This window comes from Colletotrichum navitas (assembly GCF_030913465.1).
Source record: "Colletotrichum navitas strain CBS 125086 chromosome Unknown LY79scaffold_8, whole genome shotgun sequence".
Classification (NCBI taxonomy): domain Eukaryota; kingdom Fungi; phylum Ascomycota; class Sordariomycetes; order Glomerellales; family Glomerellaceae; genus Colletotrichum; species Colletotrichum navitas.
Window position 1 is genome coordinate 591,116 of NW_026850554.1, and position 21,629 is coordinate 612,744.

The window sequence follows — 21,629 nt, forward strand, 5'->3', positions numbered from 1 at the left end:
CACTTGGAATCGACAAAGGGGCCTCAACCTCGCAAACGCCTGTCCCCCATCCATATGGTGAAGCCCGGATCCATGCGCAAGCCAAATTCCCTGTTGCTTCCCTGACACTGCCATCCCTCCTTACGCTTCGCCTGTATTGACGTCTTACGCCTTGATATGTTGTGACATTTGTGCCGTTGTCCGCGACTAGGTACCGATCTTGACAAGTCATTCTGAGCAATCGTTCTGTGTAGTGAGACATGAAGTAAGAGGCCATGCTCCGATTTTTTTTCATCCGCCGATCAGGTTCATATTCACACTGGACAGAGGTAGGTGTTGTCTAGATCCTAGGCTCATTTGGAGATGCAGGATAAAGTCCCGATCGGGCCATCAGCGGCGTAGTGCTTGGTGCATGCAGCCTGTATGGAGAGGAAGAATCCGGAGTGTTATTTATGGGCGTGATTAGGTTTCCCATAAAGGGCAGGTTGACGCTTTTGATTCAGTTGCTGCTGACACCGGATGCGGTCTGACTGGCCAGGTGCTGCTTGAAAACCTCTGGGTCCCGAACGGGGTTAAAGTAGGGGTGGGCCTGAGCCTCCTTGGCAGTGAGACGTTCCTGTTCGCATGTCAACAGCATGTACTTGTCAAGATTTGCAGGCAAACATACCTGGTGGTCGTATCGCAACAACTTGTCCAAGAAGTCAATCGCTTCGTTGCTGACGAAACGCTGGTTCTCGGCGGTGACGAAGGAGTGCCACGGCTTCTTCTGGAAACGGCCCAAGATGTCGTCGTACTGAGCGTCAAGCTCGATATCGTATTTGTCAAGATAGTCAAAGAGGTCGTCCGTACCGAGGACCTTGGCGATCTTAACGAGTTGGTCCGAGTTGGAGTTACCGTGGAAGAAGGGCTCCTTGCGGAAAATCATGGAGGCAAACATGGCGCCCAAGCTCCACATATCGAGACTGTAGTCGTACTCCTGGAAGTCGACCAACAGTTCGGGGCCCTTGAAATATCTGGAGGCCACACGAACGTTGTACTCGGTGCCTTGATGATAAAACTCGGCCAGACCCCAATCGATGAGCCGCAACTGTACGACAGTTAGCCCCAAGTAAACACACTCCAAGCACGGAGACATGCCTTTCTGTTCTCATGATCGATCATAACGTTATGAGGCTTGACGTCGCGGTGCATGATGCCTTTGCTGTGGCAGAAGTCGAGAGCCTTCAACAGCTCATTGATGTAGTAGCGGACATCAAGGTCGTTGAACTTGGGATAGAGGCTTCGGAAATCGGTGTTGTTAACGTGCTCGAAGATGAGCGATGGCGTCTTGCTCTGTTGAAAACGCTTCGTTAGCCCATGGCCCGGATGTATCGCGATTCACATAGGACGACGTCTAGAACTTACTTGCGAGTCTCTGACCACATCCAGCAGAGCGACGACGTTGGGGCCTCCTGCCAGGTTCTGCAGGATCTTGATTTCACGCTTGATCTTCTTCTTCTTCACAGGCTTCAAGACCTTGATGACGCACTTCTGGTAGTTAACGACGTTGATGCCTTCGAAAACCTCCGAGTACTTTCCACGGCCTGTATGTGCGATGTTTCGTCAGCTCGATATGCTTCTAAGAGTTGTGACCGTATATGGGGCGGAAATGCGCATGCGCGCGGCGCGGGGGTTCCCCCAAGCACAAAGACGTACCAATTTTCCTGACCACCTCGTAGTTCTCGAGAACGCCCCAGCCTGTAGAATGAAGAGGTCAGCTGCGATGCAAGAAAAGAGCGAAGTCAAAGGAGACAGGCGCGCCTTTGGGTCACAGAGGCTCAACATAATCGAGGCCCATGAGAGGGGTGGCAGGGCGATAGAAAACCTACTAATGTTGACACTGTCGTAGTCCCAGTAGCTGCGGGGCATGTTTTGATTGACATCTGCGTAGACCCGCGCCATGATGGGCTACTGCTGTTTGCCTGCGATTGCACGCAGAACTCGACAAGTGACGGGTGGTGATGTTGACGTGAGGTTGGATTTTGCGGCGGAGGCAAGGCGAGGAGGGGTCTCGGCGTGGCTGAGGTAGCTTGGCTCAGTGGTGGTGTTGGTGGTAGCGGTAGTGGTAGGAGAACGGGGCAGCGAGTAAATCTAGGTGGGATGCACAAAATCAGGCTAAGCGGTCAGAGGGTTCTGATTGGCTGTCGACCGAGGCGAGTCCGTCTCTTTCCCCCCTTATCGTCCCAAGAAGACCGCCCGATAAGGCCCAGTGATTCATGCACACACTCATGCCGCTCAACCTTTGGGCAGCATGGTGTAGTTCGATTCACAGCCAGCGCTGCAGTGCTCCTCCAGTGCTCTTCCAGAACTTCGCAAAATCGGGTTTTGGGCAGTTGTCATCATCCAAGCGCCCAGAAAAAACCTAGCGCCAGCGAGGTGCCTTGACAAAAAGCCTATCTATCACATGATCGATTGAAACAAAGGTAAATTTGACCTCATGAGAGAGGTCAGTCAAGACATAGATTACAGGGAGTCGGCTCACATAACCAGGGCCAGCATGTGTGCAATCCAAGGCTTCCATGCTGTAACTAGTAGACAGCAACAAATTTTTCTACCTCATCTGGACTTTGAAAGAAGTCACGACGAGTCATGTCAGACGAATGGTATCAGGGTAATGAGCGTATCGGAACAATCAATTTTTCCATTCATGAATGAAGGTGGTTCCTCCCACCTGTCTATCGACGCGTGTCTGTCAGTCTTACATACTGGCCGACTTCAGCCAATAATGAATGCCATTTCACAATCTGATCCGCTGGACGAGCATTTTATGCTTTTGCTAGCCGGTTCCATCTTGTAATGGCTGATTCTGCAATCCACACCATTCAGGGTCACACATACTGTGTGCCTTTTCAGTCCATCTGGTGAAATCGTTAGCAACTGTCCAGCTATAGTGCATTGTAAATTCGCAGTGAGTGAAATTTGCATGCTTTCAGAGAGAAGATTATTGCTCGACATGTCCAAGCTCTGTGAGACTCGAGCTGCTGGCCGAAGCTAGTAGCTGTCTGTCTCTGGCTATGGATCCGACTAAGGATGACGATACAAAGGATTTCATCACAGCATAGGTAGAGGGGGTTAAGAGGAGGAAGAAAAGGGGATGTCTACACACCAATGATCGCGCTTCCTTTTGGGGCGCTACCAGACTTGTTGGTTTCCGGTCTTTGCTGGTTTTCAAGTGTTGATTTCTTGTGTGCGCGTATCAAGCCCGTGAGACGATGGAAATAGCTGCTCTCAACATTGGGTGTTCAGATTGTCAACGGATCTAAGAGCGTGTGTCCGGCCCTTAGTTTCTGCCGACAGTTAGAACGTTGTTGCGCGCACGAGAGGCCCACAGACATTTGTCTGGCCTGTGGTTCTTCCTGGCAGCAGCAACTGGCATGCATGTTAGGTCTGCGAGCTATGACCCTCACTGCAGTCCCTTCCAGAGGCAGCCCCGGCGGCGTGCATGGGAGGTCTATAGACGTTTTTACGGCCCATAGTCCCTTCCAAAAGGCAGCCCGGGCATTGACAGCGATTTGTTGTATTCTGATCCGAAGTCAATCATAGTCGAGAGTGTCGAGCCCTGCTTCGACAACGTCCCAGGTTCGTTTACGGAGATCGGGTTTAGGCTCTTGAGGCTTGCCTTTCCCTCCCTTTCTCTTCTTCTTGCTCTTGGCTGCCTTGGCCGGCTGGTGAAACGAGTCGGTAGCCTTAAGGCTGCCATCATTGCCGGCCTCACCAGCTTGGTTTGGATGCGGCACCGTTGAGCGGCGCTCGGCAGCTCGCTCCTGCTCTCGCCTCAGAGCTTCACGCTCGGAGTGTCGAAACATGGCGATTTGCTCATCAGTGAGCGTGCGCTTCACGCCGTCAGAGTAGTAGCCGAGGCCATCGTCTTCCTCAATGATGTCGCCATCTTCTTCGAACGAGGGGACAGAGTTGACAGCATCCGATTGCTGGTTTGAATTGAAAAAATCGGATTTGAACCTCTCTAGTGCCGCATCTGAGAAGTGCGTCTCGAAGAACGTCATCATGTCATCCTGTGAGAAGGTCAATTAGGTACAATGAATGTTCGGCGCGGTTGAACTTACTTTGCTGACACTTGGTGCAGCAGATTGTGTCGACATCGGACTCGTTCTTGCCGCAGCCATGCCCTGTGGCTAAGGTGGTTTGGGCAATTTCTGCTAATGATTTGCTACTTTTTTTTTTCTTTTTTTCTTTTTTCTTTTTTCTCCGAGGAGAGTAGTGCTATGTGTAGGATGTAGATGGTTGGAACTTCTGGAGCTGGAGAATCGCGCAGAAAAGAGACCTGACGCGTTTGGAATTTGGAGCTTGGATCACGTGTGGAGACCCCCCTTGACCTTCACCACCATCCATCGCGTTTGAAGCCGATAGAGCACATGCCTAACTGTTGCCGGAAGCGTGAGTGCAGTTTTGCAAATTGCTGTTATTTTGCATAATCAGAGCAACGAAAAATTATGTCGAACATCACCTCGCGCCCGCCCAAGCCCGGAATTGAGAATCTAAGTCCGGCTTAGCAGGGCGAGGGCGCTTTGAAACGCGCGGAGCACTTCCTTCACTGTAGACGCGTGTCAGTCGTTCAAAAAGGAAAGCCGTGATGAGGAGCGACTTACTGTGCTCCTCCTTTTGAGCCATATCCTTCTCTGCCAAGTTGACATACCTCTGCCTTGTGTGAAGGCGCTTGGTTGCGCGTTCGTTGTCATGAGCACTCGAAGTGGAGGCCCAGACATTGAAGTACTGACGGTTTCCATGTTAGCATGCTTGCAAGTTTGACTGTTGGTAGTGGACGTTGAGTTGTTCTGCTTACCTTCACGAGACTGTCGAACTCGAGCAAGAGCTCTCTCTCCTTTCCGTCGGCCTCCGCAAGGGCTTTTTCGTACCGAGCTTCGAAATCTTCCCAGTCGAAGGAAGGGAAAGTCCCCGGTGTGCTGGGGGTATTGCTATTGTTCTGGCCGTTGGCCAGTTGCTGATCTAGCCTCGGCTCAGGCGTCTTGGTGGTCTGGAGAGACTTGGGTCTCCGAGACTCGTTGGTTTCCGCGTCGGGCATCTTCGCGATAAAATTGAGAAGAGTCCTTTGCACTGGCAGGTGCAATGTTGGATTTATCAAGAGGAGGATAGGTGGTTGTGCTGGTGCCGGGTTGCTTTTTGGTTATGTTTTTGTGACTCTGTAACCTTTTGGGGTGATGGTTCGCAATGCTACCTTTTTGGGCCTTTGGTGGAGAAAGGCGCTGATTATCGCCTGTCGACTCCCCGTGCCTGCTGGCGTAGGTACCGTAGGTAGGTACCTAGGTGGGCAGAGAACGGTGTGGCGTCGCTGGCTGAAAGTAGGCAAGAAAGGAAATGTGGCGCAGGGAGGATTAGAGTGACTAGGGGCACCCCTGCTGCCTGCCAAAGTCCGCTGCGCTGCGCCGATAGCAGTTGAGTGTTTCCCGTTCTGGGCCATTCATCGCCTCTCACCCGACCAAGTCCCCGTGACTCGGCGAACCTTAGAAACAACTTGCACTCACAGGTCGTCTGAGCGACTCACCCCCGTACCGGAAGCTGTCGTATATCAAGTCGCTGTTTCCTCCTCCCCATGCTGGAGTTCCTTCATAGTGCGCGATCCGCTTGCCAGAAACAAACACAATCTCCCCAACGTCATCCCTAGCGACGCTTTGTTCATGCGCGCCATTGTTGTATCGAGCTCCGAGTCGCCGCTTACCTGGACTCGACCGGTTTCGCCAAAATGAACTGCAACATCTGTCAAAGACCTCACAGCCCGCAGCGGCTGCCATTTCTGTGTGCCGTTGACGCTCGCAATCACTGCTATGAAGGTCGCCTCAAGAACCTGCAGGCGTTGATGGAGAATGAGAGTCTTCAGAAACAGATCAATGACCTGCTTGCTCAAGACACAACAGCGGGTGCGCCCAACCCGGTTGTCGTTCTTGAAGACTCTGTCTCCCAACAGAAGATGACCGAGGATCGAACGGACCAAATCATCGCCCAGGCCGATAAGCTGAGGGATGAGGTCGCCGCTGCCAGGAAGGAGATTGCCGATCGCAAGGCTGCCATTTCTCGCCGAAAGTCGGATCTTGCATCTGCATCGAGTGGCATCACTGCTCGGAGAACCAGACAGCTCGAGGAGGCCGAGCGCTCCATCTCGGTCGCCAAGTACAAATGGGGTCGCAATGCTGACCAAATGTCGACCACCCGATCCTTTCTCTGCAAGGAAGCCGCGAAACTCTACGGTCTTCGCCGCTTCAAGAAGGGCTCCTCGTCTCGATACGAGTTCAAAATCGGTGGCGTTGATGTGATTGACCTTTCATCTATGAATGGCGAGTTTCACGTCCGGTTGCTCTTGAAAATGATACTGACCCTTGTTTGGCAGCGACATCGCCTGAAGTCTTGTCGACCTCCCTGGCCAACATTGCTCATATTCTGGCGCTAACGTCTCATTATCTCACTATCCGGCTTCCCGCAGAAATCACGTTGCCCCATCGTGATTACCCGCGGCCCACCATTTTCAACCTCGCCTCGTCATACCAACACGGCGATGTTCCGTTTCCCGGCACTTCAACCATCCCCAGCTTTGCTTCGGATGAGCGCGATAGCCAGCCGCACTACGTCCCTCGTCCGCGGCCACTGTTTGTCGACAAGGCTTTGCCCATTCTAGCCAAGGAAGATCCCGCTACCTATTCCCTTTTTTTGGAGGGTGTGACGTTGTTGGCATATGACATCGCCTGGGCATGCAGCACTCAGGGGGTCTTCGTGGGGGATCGCAACTCATTCGAGGACGTTTGCCACATGGGTCGCAATCTGTATAATTTGCTCATCGGCCAACAATTACACAGTAACCATACTGGTCGACTTTACCCCCCGACAACTCCATCGCCCGCGGCGAAGCACGAAACACCCGACCAGGAAGAGCTTGGCAGGCCTTCGTCTTGGGTGGGACGGTACTCACATGGCACAGCTTATGCGTTTCTTGGCAGTGCGGAGGGATCCGAATTCGTTCGCAGTTTCAAGCTTCCCAGCCCCCTGAAACTTGCCGATAAGCTCAAGAAGAAGCTTGTCAGTGAGGTTGCCGTTCCGGAATGGGAGGTTCTAGAGGATGATGCGTGGGCTATTGACGATGGCGAAGGTCAGATGGCTCGGGCTGGTGGTGGTGGTGGTACAAATGGCTGGACAAAAGTGAAAACCAGGTAAACCAAACGTAAAGTCATGACTGTACTTGAAATGGCCATTTCATTGCTCTCTGTGAGCTTCAATCCTCGCCTCCTCTAATGGTGATGTGAGTGGGTGTTGGTGTTCTTTTTCAGTTTTTCTGATTTTCCAAGCCTTTTTTTTCGTGTCTTGTCTTTTCTGGGTGGCAACAACTCTTTTTTATCTTCACTCAAAAGTTCGCATCGTCGATTACTGCTTCTAGTTATCCTCAGGTTCGGGAAGTGGCTCTTGGCGGGCCACACATTCCCTCCATGTCTCCAGAAGGGATCCCACTTCTGGAATGACTTTCAATTTGGTCATCAGTTCGACAACCTTCTCCATCCACTCGGCCGCTTCCCGTTCGAACGCGTCCCTGGGGATGTAGGTATTGTCCGGAAGCGCATGCTTGCCTGCCGGGTTCAGGAGCTTTCGCCATTCTGCGAGTGACTTTGACCTCAAGTTGTTCAGCCGTACCCGATCGACCTCGGCCTTCGGTAGAAGGGGCCACAGGGCCTGGAGCCTGTGAAGTAATTCTCGCCTCAGCTCGGCCGTTCCGGACAACAGAAGACGGTTCTCTCTGGCGGAGACTCCCTGCGATGATACCATGGGCGGTGGTCTATTCCTAAACTGCTCCATGGCGGGCTCAGGAGCGGCGGCGGCTTCCTGCTCTTGTGCCAATAGCCAACGCCGCTTCGCCTCGAGAGCTCGCCGGCGGCGCAAATCGTTATCTGTAGCCGAGAGAGTTTGAAGTGCTCGTTTTGGTAAGGGTAAAATATCGCGGGGCGGTCCGTTGACATCAAAGGGCATCGAAAGATCAGTATCTCCGTTATAATCCTGATCGATCGCAGCCACCTCGTCATACTTGTGCTTCCGGGCCGGACGGTCTGGGAACAATCGCACTGACGACCTGAACGAGGGCGTAGGGGGCTTCGGGCTGCTTCGGGCTTGGGACATGAGGAAAAGTGTCACCGTTCCTTCGGATGCAGCACCGCTCACAAGACTGGGCGGTCCAGGTATGCGCACGGTTGGCGGATTCCCTGCCTGTGACGTCGGCGTTGTTGGCCGTTGCGGCCGTTGTTGTTGACTTGATTTCCGAGGTTTCTGTTTCACCATTGGGTCGGCTGGCCTACGCCGAATGATAATGACTGGCCTCTGGTCCCTAGATTCCAGGGCCGGGGGAGGTGCCTCGTCAGACATAGTTTCGCCACGGACATTGGATGCCTGTAGACGCAGCATTACTTGCTGTGAGCGATGTTCGTTCGGCAGAGGAGTCGAAGGTTTTTCAGCGATTGTATGCTGAGTGTTCTTTCCGGCAAAGACATTGGTACTAGGCGCAATGTAAGGGGTTGTTGACCCGTCTCTCATCTCGATATCGCCCGTCGGTTTTTGGATCTTCTGCGACGCGTTTACCATGTCGACGTCCTTTAGACCTCGGATTGTATCCAGATCATCCAGCTGCATCTCGTCTGTCGTAGCGCCAGTCTCGTTCTCGATATCAACTTCCATCTTGTCTTTTCCAGTGTCATCCTTGGTCTTCTCGTGTTCGATGTCCATTTCCATCTCGTCTTTAGCAGCGTCATGTTCCTTTTCACTTGTTTCTTTCTGGACGTCAACATCCATCGCATCTATCTTAGTGTGGTCCTCTTCGGCCACATTCTTATCGTGGACGTCAACTTCCATCTGGGTACCCAGGGGGGTAATAGAAGGTCCCTGGACCTTGGTTTTGATGATAGCAGGGACGGAGGAAGACGCAAAAAAGGACTCTTGGGCAGGTGCAGGATCGGAAAAAGTTTCCACAAGCTGCTGAATTACAGAGGGAATCATACTGCCTGCGTTGTCCGGTCTGTTGTTGTGGTCCTTATGATCATTCTCTCCATCCGAACCAGTATCCGAATCTGGAAGAGGCGGGAAGTCATCGTCTCTTCCTTCGACGTCGTTTTCATCTGAATCCGGAAGCAGTGTAAGACTGTCATCTTTACTCTTGCCGTCGTCTCCATCTGGTTCTGCTATCGATGGAAGCGCAGTATTGCCGTTCTCGTCACTATTACTTTCAGAGCTGACATTGTAGTCTGAAGCTTTCTTTTTGGATTCCTTGGCAAGCTTGCCTTCTTTGCTCACTTCCCAGTTGTTGTTCTTGGATACCGCGGAGAAAGCAGGGGTAGCAATCTGTGAGCTTGGGTGAACAAGCGAGGGCGGGGTTGAAGCAGGCTGTGCGAGCGGCTGCGGGGGGGACTTGGGCAGTGGCACAGAGATGGATGCGGGCTGAGTGAGCTCGAGAATACTCTTAACAGGGCTCTCGGTGTGCTTAGGAATTTTGCGGGGGGTATTGACGGTGGGAATCGCGATGGGCTGGTTTGGGAGTAAGCTCGGAGACTGTATATAAGTCGGCGCATAAGAGGATGACGAGACTGAGGCGTTATTGTTCGCACGAGCCTGAAGTCGTATCAGCTTCCGAGTCCGAAATTCGATACGAGACTTGACTGAAGAAAGAACTGAAGACGGGACTGAAGACTGAACCGAAGAAAGGACTAGCGATGGGATGATAGCGGGGCTCGTGACGGGCTGGTTGGCGGCCTGGTCGATGGTCTTACTGTTGGCGCTAGAAAGAGACCGGGCGGCAGGAGCAGAGGCCTTGGATCGAACGATAGTCTCTGGCATGCTGTAAAACGTGATATTGAAAGGGGCAACTGGCTTGGCCCTCCGGCGGTCAATCACGTCTGAGATGCGGAATTCGGGCACTGGCAGTCTCGCACAAATGGTCGGAATTCGGCCGGGGATCTCCAAGTCCTTGTCGTATGGGTAAATCCAGGTTGTCTGACGTTGTAACAATTCAGCGCGGCTCTCCTCCACTGTCCGTAGATAGGCACTGAGTTCGAGGATGCAACTCTTGAGCTTCTCGACTTCGCTGCTCAGCTCTGCAGTCTGCTGGTGCTTCCTCGTGGACCAGGGATTCGTCTCATGTTCCTGCCGGTGCCTGTATTCAAGTCTGGATGTCTTCCTTCTCAACCGTGTCGTAGTCTTCTTGACCTTCATCTGAACGACTTTAAGGCTCAACTTCTTCTTGTCCGATTTCTTCTTCTTAACATCATTGGACGAGTTCGACGAGTTGGTAATGGGGTCGCACACCGCCTGATCCGGTGGCGAAAGGGGCCTGGGAGTATGGTCAGCTCATGGTCAGGATGGATGGAATACCGGATGGTGAGACTCACATAACCGGGACGGCGATACCAAACTTCTCAAACTAGGAGAAGTTCAGAATCGCCGTTCCAGGCCAGGTACCAGGAATCCTGGGCTTGTTGGGGTCGTTGTCTAACAGGGTACGCCACTGATACTTGAGACTTCGTGTCGCATCCTGGAACAGCTTGCGGGCACTGAGAATGAGGGAGCCAACTATGATCCAAATGGCGAACCCGATTGAAAAAAATCCGGTCATCCAGAGTAATCCATAAATGATCGGACCAAAAATGATGCCGGACGTGTCGATAAGAAAATCCAACATCTTTTCCGCCTGGGGGCAGACCCAGTTGAGAAAGCCGTCCATGTTGACTGTTCTGATGCTGATGCTGACAATTGAGATCAAGTTGGTATTGCGAGATGGATGAAAAGGAGAAAGAGGGTTGTATCAATGGGACATGTATCAAGATAACTATGCGCGAAACTTCAGCTGCAATAGTCGAATCGATACATGACGAAAGAGAAGAGAGAAAGAGGTTTCTTTCTTTCTGAAACCTCAGAAGTGTGGAAGAAGCTAATATAGGCAAACAGGTAGGCGGTCTGGTCGTTGGGCACGTGACGGTAGGCGAGCGAGGGCTTCCGGTTGTTCGCTTCGGTCTGGTGGGTTGGGACGGAAGGGCGAAGGTGAGGTGAAGTGGCGGGTGAGATGGTCTTCAGGAGTTGAGACCGGCAGAAGGAGGGCGGTCAAGGACGGACGGGGACGGACGACGGAGATTGACGACAGCGGCAGATGACAAGGGGGCAAACCTGGATAGATGTTATTAAAGACCAGACCGTTAGGCGGTTCATCGATTCAAAGAAGCTGATCCCCCGTCATTCATTCGACTCGCTCAGCATGAGCACCAGTCACTGGAGTACAAAGCAGCTGCTGGCATGCCCAGTGTTTTCGAACCGCGGTTACGAGAAGTATCCCTCCATTCCCATTCACCTTAAGTATCAGCAGTGGTTTGGGGTCGTTGAAATGTTGACTTTGTAAGGAGACTTCGGACGAACATGCAGTCTGATCCTTGGGCACGAGTAAGGGCCATTTGCCGATCTAGGACTGAATGTTGGAGAGGGACTTAAAGAAATCATGCGGTGTAAAGATGCATTCAAAGGGCCATGGTTACGACAGTGGCATATGCATGTAATCAACGACGCGTAGCTAATGTTTGCTATCGTGCTCTGGGTATCCGCCACAAGCGCCATGGGCCGAAATCACGGCCTTTGAAATGAATATTCCACCATCATCAATCATTACAAGATAGAAATAGCCCGTTCCTAGCCCTGCTTCCTTCCTCTCGCCAGAAGCCTTTCATGAAGGTCGACGACCACATTGCTCCACGACGGCGCACCCTCCTCCTGAGACAATGCCCGGTCTCCCAGATGCGTCGTCAGGAATTCTCCCATCTTTCCAGTGTTGAAGTGCTCTCCATAGACAACCTTGGCCTCGGGGTGCAGGGTAAACTCAATGCCGTCAGGCTTGCTCGAACCGCGGATCTCGAGGGCAATTTCCACTTTGGTCTCGATTTGGGGTAGGAGGAGGGATGACTTCACAGCAACGGACGAGTCCGACGTCCTGGCAATGGCCGTGGGAAATGTGATGTTGAGCTGCCGGATGTGGTTGGAGGTGCAATTAGCGTTGTCCCATGCGGCACGAACCAGGTGGAGGAGGTCCGCAATTTTAGTGCGGCTCTGCGGCAGTCCACGGATGTGGTCCCGGATGCACTGCAGGAAAAAGTCCCTTTCGGTTGTCAACGGCACAGGGTTGGTGTCGCGGTTTGCAGCGATGTACCAAAGATCGATCCGCGAGTTCTTCCGGCCATGCTGAAAGGATGCCAGATCAAACACCAGCTCAATTTCTTTTCGGTACGTCATCGAAATGGTGCTCCCGGAAACCCCGGTCACGGCCCAGCCATGTTGCTTTTCGAGAGAATCCACTCGCGCTGCAAGCCATGTTAGTCTTGTGGGGGTAGAAATGCCATCGCGATTGGAGCTTACCCTTGAGCGCACTGATCTCGCTAATCGACCAGCCCCGACATTCCTCGCGGATCTTTTCCGCTTCCTTGATGTCTTCGTGGCACTGCTGCTTCTCCTGCTTCAATTCTTCCACGTCTTGTTCTGCTTCCTCCAATTCCTGTCGAAGCTCAGCAACACGCCGCGTCTTCTCTTCCACATCATTTTCGATGTTAGCCAAGTCAGACCTGGCGGCCTCGAGCTCTTCCGGGTCGCAGTCGGCAAGCTCTTCTGCGACGGCTTGCAAATTCTCGTGCTCTTGTTGAAGGGCAGTGAAGCGAGTCACAATGGCAGGCAAGACAGAAGAGAGCAGCTTTTGCTGTTGATCGAGGACCTCATCATCGGCGGCCATGCCCTCAGCGATCCTGACAAGGCCCTCTCTCAGACCTTCCTGGAGTTTCGTTCGCCACTCGTACCACATGGCCTTGCTCTCCAGGCGAGCATGAGTTTTGCTGTTCTTGAACTGGTTGTCAAGGATGTTCTTGAAGTCGGGCGTGGCCGACATGTACTCGCGGAACAGCGGTGGGTTCTCTTCGAAGGTCTCCGATTCGATCTCCCGAACGATGCTGCGACCTTCAGAGATGTACTTCTTCAGCTCGCGACAGGAGTGTTGATAAAGCTCAAGCATGGGCACCGTGCAGGCACCGGCTACGACGCAGCGCTCCATTGACAAGTCGTCTTTCCCGCCCAACAGCCCGTCCTTGAACATCTCTGGGGCCTGCGTGTGTCTTCGTTTGGTAGTTGTCAACTCCATGAAACGAATTGAAGTCATGTTCAGAAAGTCTTGCAAATGAATACGCTCTTCAGCCTGTTCGTTCATGAGGTCGTCCTCGTCTCGGACAGGAGAACCATCGAGATTCATCGGGTGAGACATTGTGTCGTCTTCGACGTCTTTGAAACGACCGTGCGATTTTGGTGACTTGGCCGAGGTCGCCATTTTCAGAGGGGAACCGGAATGGGTGGGCGTGGCTTTCGATGCGGCGTCTTCCTCCATGCTTTTCCGGGCTGACCGAGTCAATCTGCGACCAGTGGTCTCTGCCTTACTGGGCGGCTGTTGCAGCTTGACATTCTTGACAGGACTGCCTTGATGGCCCTTGAGCCTCTTGACGCCATCGTGGTCCTCGCCATCCTCATCATCGAGCTCAGCGGGCCGCTTGCCGAGTAGCCCTCTTGCGCTCCCGACATGAAGACTCTTGCGACTTCGCATGCGACTCTTCTGCGGACTCAAGCTCTCAATCATTTCCCTTAGGTTCAGGGTCGCCTCTTTCTCATTCTCGCCGCCGTCGGCCTCACGCTCGAGTATCTTCCGGCCGTTTTCTTTGTCTTCTTCTTCCTGACGGTCTCTGTCGATCTCTTCTTCGATGACTTGTGGGTCGCCAAATTTGACCCCTCGGGTCCTGCCGGGTACGAACTCTTTAACGGTCTCGCCAAGTGATCCTCTGCGGTCCAAAAGAGCGGCAACTCGAGGCGAGCCCAGTCCAGGCTTATCTGCACCGATACCGGAATGTCTGCGGGTTTGGGGAGTAAGGACGACTGTCGGGGTCCTTGCGCCGGTGGTTGGGTCTTGCTGAAAAATGTTCAGACGACTAACCGCCTTTTCGGGAGAGGGAGTAGCAGGCTTCCTGACGGGTGATTTGGGGCGGCCTCGCTTCTTGAGTGATTGCGGCGTCTTGACTGGCGAACTATCGAGTGGGGTCTCGGCGACGGTAGGAGTGGGAGCTGTAGACTTTGAAGGGCTGGGCGTTCTCGTTCGGTCCGGCGACATCGAAGCGGTGCCTGCGCGTGGCATACTTTGGCGGAGACCTCTGCCCTGGAAAGGATTGAACCCGGGACTGCTTCCAATATCTGATGCTGATGAAGTGTTTCTCTTAACCGAAGCGGCAAGCTTCTTGGCAGGCGATGCAGGTTTGCCTAACATAGATTTGCTCGGCGTGTCGGGCTTGTCTACTTCCGCTTCCATGAGTTTCTTGGCAGCAACCCGAGCCTCAGGAGATTGTGGCGGTCTGATGATGCCCCCAACAGCCAAAGTCATGTCCATACCCGTCGTGGTTTCCTCGTGATCCGCAGCTTGGGAAGACGGCAGAATCCGGCCGACAGGAATGGTCATGTCCATTCCCATCGTCATCTCTTCCTCCTCAGGCGACTGATCCGCTGTAGGCAAGGTCTTGCCGAAGGGGACAGTCATGTCCATGCCCCCCGTCGCTTCCTCTTCATTTGCAGGTTCGTTTTCTGTCGAAAGAATGCGGCCCACGGGAACAGTCATGTCCATGCCCATTGTCTGGTCGCCGTGGTATGTGTTGTCTGTGTTAGGCAAGATCCGGCCGACGCCAACGGTCATATCCATGTCCATGATTGACTCTTCTGGGTTGTTACTGGAAGTCATCGTTCTCCGGCGCGTCTGTGCCGTGCCACTCTTGGTGTGCGTCGGCAGCAAACCACCAATTGCACTGGTGAATTCCATCGACATGTCCTCGTTATCGTCCTCGGCAGCGAATAGATGGCCGTTGGCTTTGGACCTTTGGATACCTCCAGCCGCTTGAGTGAAATCCATAGTCTGGTCCTCGGAGGTTGTTTCCGCCGATGCTGACTGGCTGTTGTTCTTCGACATAATGCCTCCCAAAACACGGGTAACATCCATGGACATTTCCTCGTCAGGTTCGATACCTTGAGACGTCTGGTTGCCAAGGATTCCTCCGACGGCAGAAGTGAAGTCCATGTCCATGTCATCCTCCTCGTCATCCTGAGGAGGGCTGTTACGGACAAGCGGTTGTGGCTTAACGTTCTCTTGGTCCTGACCTGCCTCTGCTTGGGGCTTGTCTTTCTTGATCCACCCGAAAGAAGGAATCACCTCCTCGTCGTCACTGTCATCGAAGCCCAGCCTTTGTGTGCCAGCATGCCGTGCAGCCGCTCGAAGTGCATCATCCAGTTCGTCATGATCATCGTCCGTTCCGGTGGTGCGCGAAGACATAACTGATGCGCCGGTGACCTCGTGGTCATCGACTGTCATCATCGTGCCGTCGTCAGAGTCACTATTGGAGTCTGAGGCTTCTTCTTCTTCCTCGTCACCGACTTCCTCTACAGCATCTGCCGGTTCCGAGTCGGAACTGAAACCGGTCGCCATGGTATCTTCCTCATCTTCTGTAAACTCAATCAGAGGAGCGGTGGAGCTTCTTCTGCGTTTCTTCTGGTGCAGCTCTCGCTGATTGTCTGGTGATTGTGGAACAATATCCTCTTCCTGGTCTCGTGGTGTCGACGGACGGTTTGGCGGCGCTTCGTTGGAGCTGCCTGCGGCTGATGACCTACGGCGCGTCGAGTCGGTTGACGATGTCGAGTCCTGCATGAACTCAATCTCGTGGAATGTGTGAAGGGTGGCCTCGGCTGCAAATGACACGCGACGATTGGCGAGAGACTTGCGGCGCGCATCTCTGCGCTCCCGTTCCTTAGCCGCAGCCTGTTGTTCCTCCTCTGTGCGCAGCGCAATCTTGGATCCAGAACCAGTGAGATCGGTGCTGCCCGTCGTCGTCGGAGTGCTCGCCCTCGGCGGACCGAGATCGATGAGGTCTGCCCCCCGTTTGCGGTGTGGCGGTATCTCGGGCAATAGAGGCATCGTAGGCTTCAAAATCGATCGAGGCGGGGGCCGTGAAGGCACTGCCAGGGACTGGGTATGTGTTAGGCGCGGGTGCGTGTGACCGGCAAGAGAGAGCATACTCACAGCTCTGCGGTTCCCATTTCCGTTCTTGAGGGTATCCAGGCCTCCGGGACCAATACTTTTGCTTCGCGACTTCTTGCGACTTTCAGCAAGACTACTACCCACGTCAATGGTCGCGTTCTCTTTGTCGCCATTCTTCCTCGACAAACTGGTCGCTCCGATAGACCTGCGTGTCCGACGCGTCGACGGCAGGGTCGCGTCGCCTAACGAAGCCATGGTGAGTATCGGAGTTTCTGTTGATGGGCTGGGCTTCAAATCGAAGAGCTAGACGTGCGCATGTCACTTGTTAAAGTATGGGTGTGTGTGAGCGCGGCTTGCTTATATCGATGGCGTGAATACCTATGCTAGTTCCCCCCAAAAAGCAGGGTGAGTGGGCTGTCATGGGTTGTGTTTACGTGCGGCAGGGGACCTGATTCGCCTGTCGGGAATGATGTCAACAGACGCGCTTTGTTGCTGTGGCATCAAGCTGTCACTGAAGATGGGGGAAATTCGGATGCAGAGAATTGCCAGCCACAGTAGAGCTGCGCCACAAACCGTCCTCGACAAGCCAGAGAGGAGGGGCAGCTTCTGCCTGAGGCTGTTGGAGGAGGGACTGTCCAAGTGTGGCTGAGCCGACTCCGGAAAGGAACGTGGGTGTTTTTGGGAGGCCCACCCACCTTTCGCTAATTTTTTCGTGCCCTAAGCTGGGCCACATCTCTTGCTCGTCACTCGATTTTTCCGCAGCTCTGGTTGAAAGCGGCTCAGCATCAACGACTTCTAACCTCAACAGCACCCACCCCGCCCAGTCGACCCGACCGCATCACGACGTCAAGATGGCTACCGAGTTGACCGTCCAGTCCGAGAGGGCTTTCCAGAAGCAGAAGGGTATCTTCCTTAACCAGAAGGTCAAGGCGAAGTCTGCTCGCCCCGGCAAGAGCGGCCGCAGATGGTACAAGGACGTTGGTCTGGGTTTCCGCACCCCTGCCACTGCCATTGAGGGCTCCTACATCGGTACGTTTGCGAGCGAGAGCGATTGAACTTGTGTTGGAGTTTTGCGCGCGATGGACGGACGACACTTGAAGACGACGAAATTTCGCGACGCCCTCGAGGGCCGCAATCAGCAAATGCACGACCAGTTAGGAAACGGACTCGACGAGCAGAGGAGAAACTATGCGACGATTACGACAAGGAAGCACCACGCGCTGCACGTCGGGAACGGAGTGAACTGCAGAAGATACAGTGGCTAACGAAGGATCGTCTGCAGACAAGAAGTGCCCCTTCACCGGCCAGGTCTCCATCCGCGGTCGTATCCTCACCGGCACCGTCGTTTCCACCAAGATGCACCGCACCCTCATCATCCGCAGAGAATACCTCCACTACATCCCCAAGTACGCCCGTTACGAGAAGCGCCACAAGAACCTTGCCGCCCACGTCTCCCCCGCTTTCCGTGTCGAGGAGGGTGACCAGGTCACCGTTGGCCAGTGCAGACCTCTGAGCAAGACTGTATGTTACAAAGATATACCACGACGGCCGCTGTTCAAACGAGAGCTCTCTCGCGGGAGGCAAGTTTACTAACGTCGAATCCAGGTCCGCTTCAACGTCCTGCGTGTCCTTCCCCGCACTGGCAAGGCTGTCAAGAAGTTCAGCAAGTTCTAAATTGGCTCATTGGCATTTACGGCGTGACTGCGGTGTGGGTTCTTCATTACATACCGGATGGGAGGTCAACAGGAAAACTGCATCCACATGATTGTGTTATAGATGCAGAATCAGAGACCAAATGAATTCGATCAGCCAAACATCTCGGGTGTGAACTAGAGGTTCTTTTTCTCTGGCTGTCTTGGGCACACGATGGGCTTGTGATTTTTGCGGGAACGGAAAACTGCGATACGCCTCAGGTCGAATGAACGAAAAAAAAAATGATAAGGAATGGTTGGGCGTGTAATTGTTTCTTCGTGATACAGAGTGATATGCTGCCTCCGAGTGCCCCTCATCCCTTGCGTCTCTCGTATATTGCATTTCACTCTGGGACGACGACGAATTTACCAACTGCTGCCCAGAAGTGTGTCCTAGTGGCACAGCACGTTCTGACTATAACCCTCAAGTGTTTCAACTTACCAGATGCCCCGAAATGAGATGTAATGTATAGTATATAATATCTGAGTTGTATCCGTCTGACAGTGGGAAAGCCCGATGGTTCAGTTCAATAATACTATCCGAGCAACGTGTTTGATGCGGGCCATGATGATTGAACCCCAATGTGACAGTGTTCGATACAGTGCGACGCCGAGCGCCATACAGTCTTTTCGTGTCTTTCCAAGCATCTGATTGGATCACAGTCGGCCACCTTGAAATTCTCCCAGAGCTTCAAGTTTGCGACAACCAGAGAGCCACCAAGCTCTCCAGGCAACAACCCCCGGGATCCCCCAAGAGCTCCCAACCTTCCTTCACTCGAAAAGCTCGCATTTTCTCAATGGGGTGGTTCGACGGCTGGTTCGGGTCCGGCGCGCCCGCGTCCGACAACCCGCTCAAGTCCCTCGACCCGAAGCTCCGCGAGTTCCTTGAGCGCGAGTCTCCGGTCAAGATCCAGCAGCAGCAGGCCCAGGACGCCCAGAATAGGGCCGCCGATGCGGCGACGCACGCGCATGTACATTCACAACAGGACGCCGCGGAAGCAGGAGATCGGCCAAAGGTGCCCAAGGAGAGCCTGTTCCAGGACGGGCGGTATGCGCACCTGTGGAAGACGTACCGCCCCTACACAGAGATCGAGGCCGAGACCAAGACGGACCACGAGAAGCTCACGGACGTGCTGGATGGCTACAAGCAGCGGAAACACAACATCGGCAGGGCGGCGCTCGAGAACTGCGCGATCCAGCAGGAGGAGTGGGTGAACTGCATGAAGAGCGGCGACTGGGAGGACCGGCTGCAGATGTGCAGGCATCAGGTGCAGCGGTTCGAGAGGTGTTATACCGTGCAGACGGTAAGTGTCCTCCCGGGGTTTACTCGTGTCACCGCTGTCAGCGGGAGGGATTCATGATCACTAACGCCCCGCCACTAGAGATTCCTCAGGGCCCTAGGCTACCATTCCGTCCACAACCGACCGGCGCAGGTGGAGGAGGACATACAGATGCACGCGGACCAGCTCTACGCGCGCATGATCGAGCAAGAAAAGGCGGCCGAGGCGGCCAAGAAGGAGGGCCTCCCCGCGCCCAAGTTCGATCTCGCGATACCCACTTCGCCGTCAGGCGCGGACCCCGTCGCCCCCGAGTTGAAGCCCAGACCGGACCTGGAGAAGTCGTGGAAGGAGCAGCTGGAGAAGCTGCCGGAGGTGGAGCGGGCGGCCGAGGAGGCGGCATTGCGGGCGGACCTGCAGGCCAAAGCGGACGTGGCCAGGAAAGTGCAGAAGCTATGGGACGACCAGGAGAAGGAGAAGGAGAAGCGCAAGGCGGAGGGCAAGGCCACGATTTACGATCGCATCACCGGGGTGTTTGGCAGCGGCAAGTGAGAGGCGCGGTGTTTGCCGTTGATCAGTGTCTACGGTTCATCAGGGGGTGCGTCACCATGTCCGAGATGGCCACAGTTCCTGAGGACAATTGGCACCGAGCCGTGTACTGTACAGAGGGGGTTGTCGAGGTCGATGCGACCGTCCTTGATGTGACGGTTTCGGCCATTGTAGAAGTGACTGTAGACTACCTATCTTGTACTTCTAGCAAAGCGTTATTTGGAAGGCAAAAACAAAAGGAGCCTGTTAATGGCATATTCTCCCTCCAGTCGAAGCCTCTCAATACTCACGACAGAAGAAGGATCTATTCAAGGCGGTTCGTCGTCCGTGTAGTCACTAAAATTGGTACAGAGAGTCGGCAAAGGGAGTAAACGAGAATATTGCTCGTGGACCCACCATCACGATGTCTCACGGGCATGCGGTTGGCCCCAACCATATTATCAGACGGCGGCCTGAAGTTGTGACGTACATTGACAGACTTCACGAGGCGGGCCGAAGCAACGCAGCCCGTAATTCCCTCAGCAGGGTCAGCGTGGCTCAGCGCACTCCATCCCATCTCGTACCCCAACAAAAGCGCAGCAGCCCATCGGAGGAGTGCGGGCACACGGGAACCCGAGAGCAGAGAGTCCGCGTTTTCGATTGTGCGCGGTTGCAAATTCGACGAGGGGGGGGGGGGGGGGAAGATGAGCTCGCGGCCGCCCGCCAGTACATAGCAGCTGCAACCAGGCTCTTTTGCAGAAACCCGGAAACACGACAGGCCACGAAGACGGTTCTCGAACATGGGTTGCCTCGAGTGGAGAAGCTGGAGCAAGCGCCTGGACGTGGTGTGATCAAAACCCCCTTCCCCCACACAGCAAATACCCAGACGAATGTGACAGTGTGAGCTGTCGTGCCTGTCACAACTGGGAAATGATGCTTACCGGGCAGTGGAGGTTTTTTGTGCAGTGATCGTCGCCGACAGAAGGTTCGGCGCAGCTCTTTTTATGTGTTGTGCTGCGGAACAATTCATAAGTTTGGTGGATTCTGCAGCGGCACTCGCTTCGCCCAGCGAAGAAAAAGAGAGGGGGGGAAAGCCATGGATGATGGAGAGTAGCCGTCGCACGCTAAGCTTTCCATGCGAGCGGGTAGATCTCTTGGCACACACTTGGCACACACTTGGCAGCCCCCCAAGGCTCAAACCTCAAGCCTCAACGATTATGGGGCCTCACATCCTCAACTACGATCATTCTTCTAGTTGGACGCCTAAGTGCTATCAGTATTGAGGGCGAGATGGAGTTGTACATCATTCATGTGGGATTTTTTATTTTGTTTCGATAATATATCCAACCCAGCTCTAACGGCAGGGTAGCTGGTGGTAGTCCAATTCGCCAAAAACGCCCCGGGGGGGAGGGCACGGGTTAGCCACCGGTGCGCATAATCTCTCACTCAGCGCCCGCCCCCTCCTCTCCCCAAAAGCTTGTATTCGCTTATCCCCGTATGTTCCAATCCACTTCGTCAGGTCATCCTCAAGCACACGTCTAGCAGCAAGACTCATCGCAGCCGCAGAGACCGCAGCAGATCTCACAGCCGGCCTCCTCACCACCGCGGAGGCTCATCTCGGGCTGGGGCTCGGCGGACTGTTACGATAGCATGTTAGTCGGTGTTCGCGTGTTCCCAGCCAGGATGGCCCGAAAGGAGCAGGAAGAGGGAGAAACTCACGGGCTGCTGGGTGACGATGCCGTTGTCGACGGGGACCTCCATGGGGGCCTGCTGCTGGGGAGCCTCGGGAGCGGGCATGTTGTCGGTTGCGAGAAGAATCTGAGGTTGAAAAGAGGAGGTGATGGTCTTTGGCATACGATCTCGGGAGGCTTTTTGGGTGGTGTGTATATAGGTGTAGATTGATCTTGGCAAAAAAAATATCAATGGTAGGATGTGCTGTCCTCTCCGGCCTTATGTACTCTTTCAGTCCGCACAAACCAGCAGACCTCTGCTTGTCAACCCGCTATCCACTAGGCTATTCCCCGTGCCAGACTGGACCAG

General features: G+C 54.0%; 9 protein-coding genes across 9 annotated transcripts; 3 read left to right on the plus strand and 6 right to left on the minus strand.

Moving 5' to 3' along the window:
- Positions 1–478: 478 nt before the first annotated feature.
- LY79DRAFT_508044 (kinase-like domain-containing protein) lies at positions 479–1,920 on the minus strand (the record flags this gene model as incomplete). Its single annotated transcript, XM_060553888.1, has 6 exons — positions 479–595; positions 647–1,066; positions 1,096–1,311; positions 1,384–1,562; positions 1,675–1,716; positions 1,848–1,920. The coding sequence occupies 6 exons, from the start codon at positions 1,918–1,920 to the stop codon at positions 479–481; spliced, it is 1,047 nt and encodes a 348-aa protein (XP_060418259.1).
- Positions 1,921–3,551: 1,631 nt separating this feature from the next.
- On the minus strand, positions 3,552–4,118 carry LY79DRAFT_666747 (uncharacterized protein; the record flags this gene model as incomplete). The annotated part of the gene is made up of 2 exons (XM_060563271.1): positions 3,552–4,031; positions 4,083–4,118. 2 exons carry the CDS (start codon positions 4,116–4,118, stop codon positions 3,552–3,554), a joined length of 516 nt encoding a protein of 171 aa, XP_060418260.1.
- A 396-nt stretch (positions 4,119–4,514) lies between these two features.
- Positions 4,515–5,059, minus strand: LY79DRAFT_666748 (uncharacterized protein; the record flags this gene model as incomplete). The annotated part of the gene is made up of 3 exons (XM_060563272.1): positions 4,515–4,570; positions 4,626–4,749; positions 4,820–5,059. The coding sequence occupies 3 exons, from the start codon at positions 5,057–5,059 to the stop codon at positions 4,515–4,517; spliced, it is 420 nt and encodes a 139-aa protein (XP_060418261.1).
- A 389-nt stretch (positions 5,060–5,448) lies between these two features.
- On the plus strand, positions 5,449–7,358 carry LY79DRAFT_541760 (UV radiation resistance protein and autophagy-related subunit 14-domain-containing protein). Its single transcript, XM_060556953.1, has 2 exons — positions 5,449–6,326; positions 6,380–7,358. Exons 1-2 carry the CDS (start codon positions 5,738–5,740, stop codon positions 7,195–7,197), a joined length of 1,407 nt encoding a protein of 468 aa, XP_060418262.1. The 5' UTR covers positions 5,449–5,737; the 3' UTR covers positions 7,198–7,358.
- Positions 7,359–7,361: 3 nt separating this feature from the next.
- Positions 7,362–10,933, minus strand: LY79DRAFT_696190 (uncharacterized protein). The gene is made up of 5 exons (XM_060564831.1): positions 10,474–10,933; positions 10,404–10,429; positions 9,724–10,323; positions 8,325–9,543; positions 7,362–7,922 (listed from the first exon to the last, which is right to left on the minus strand). The coding sequence occupies exons 1-5, from the start codon at positions 10,733–10,735 to the stop codon at positions 7,414–7,416; spliced, it is 2,616 nt and encodes an 871-aa protein (XP_060418263.1). The 5' UTR covers positions 10,736–10,933; the 3' UTR covers positions 7,362–7,413.
- Positions 10,934–11,449: 516 nt separating this feature from the next.
- Positions 11,450–16,575, minus strand: LY79DRAFT_541764 (Spc7 kinetochore protein). Its single transcript, XM_060556954.1, has 3 exons — positions 16,136–16,575; positions 12,409–16,081; positions 11,450–12,353 (listed from the first exon to the last, which is right to left on the minus strand). The coding sequence occupies exons 1-3, from the start codon at positions 16,346–16,348 to the stop codon at positions 11,689–11,691; spliced, it is 4,551 nt and encodes a 1,516-aa protein (XP_060418264.1). The 5' UTR covers positions 16,349–16,575; the 3' UTR covers positions 11,450–11,688.
- A 222-nt stretch (positions 16,576–16,797) lies between these two features.
- On the plus strand, positions 16,798–17,844 carry LY79DRAFT_541765 (40S ribosomal protein S11). Its single transcript, XM_060556955.1, has 2 exons — positions 16,798–17,122; positions 17,376–17,844. Exons 1-2 carry the CDS (start codon positions 16,945–16,947, stop codon positions 17,684–17,686), a joined length of 489 nt encoding a protein of 162 aa, XP_060418265.1. The 5' UTR covers positions 16,798–16,944; the 3' UTR covers positions 17,687–17,844.
- A 737-nt stretch (positions 17,845–18,581) lies between these two features.
- On the plus strand, positions 18,582–19,613 carry LY79DRAFT_587479 (uncharacterized protein; the record flags this gene model as incomplete). The annotated part of the gene is made up of 2 exons (XM_060560776.1): positions 18,582–19,088; positions 19,167–19,613. The coding sequence occupies 2 exons, from the start codon at positions 18,582–18,584 to the stop codon at positions 19,611–19,613; spliced, it is 954 nt and encodes a 317-aa protein (XP_060418266.1).
- A 1,514-nt stretch (positions 19,614–21,127) lies between these two features.
- Positions 21,128–21,386, minus strand: LY79DRAFT_666754 (uncharacterized protein; the record flags this gene model as incomplete). The annotated part of the gene is made up of 2 exons (XM_060563273.1): positions 21,128–21,226; positions 21,309–21,386. 2 exons carry the CDS (start codon positions 21,384–21,386, stop codon positions 21,128–21,130), a joined length of 177 nt encoding a protein of 58 aa, XP_060418267.1.
- Between the last annotated feature and the right edge of the window lie 243 nt (positions 21,387–21,629).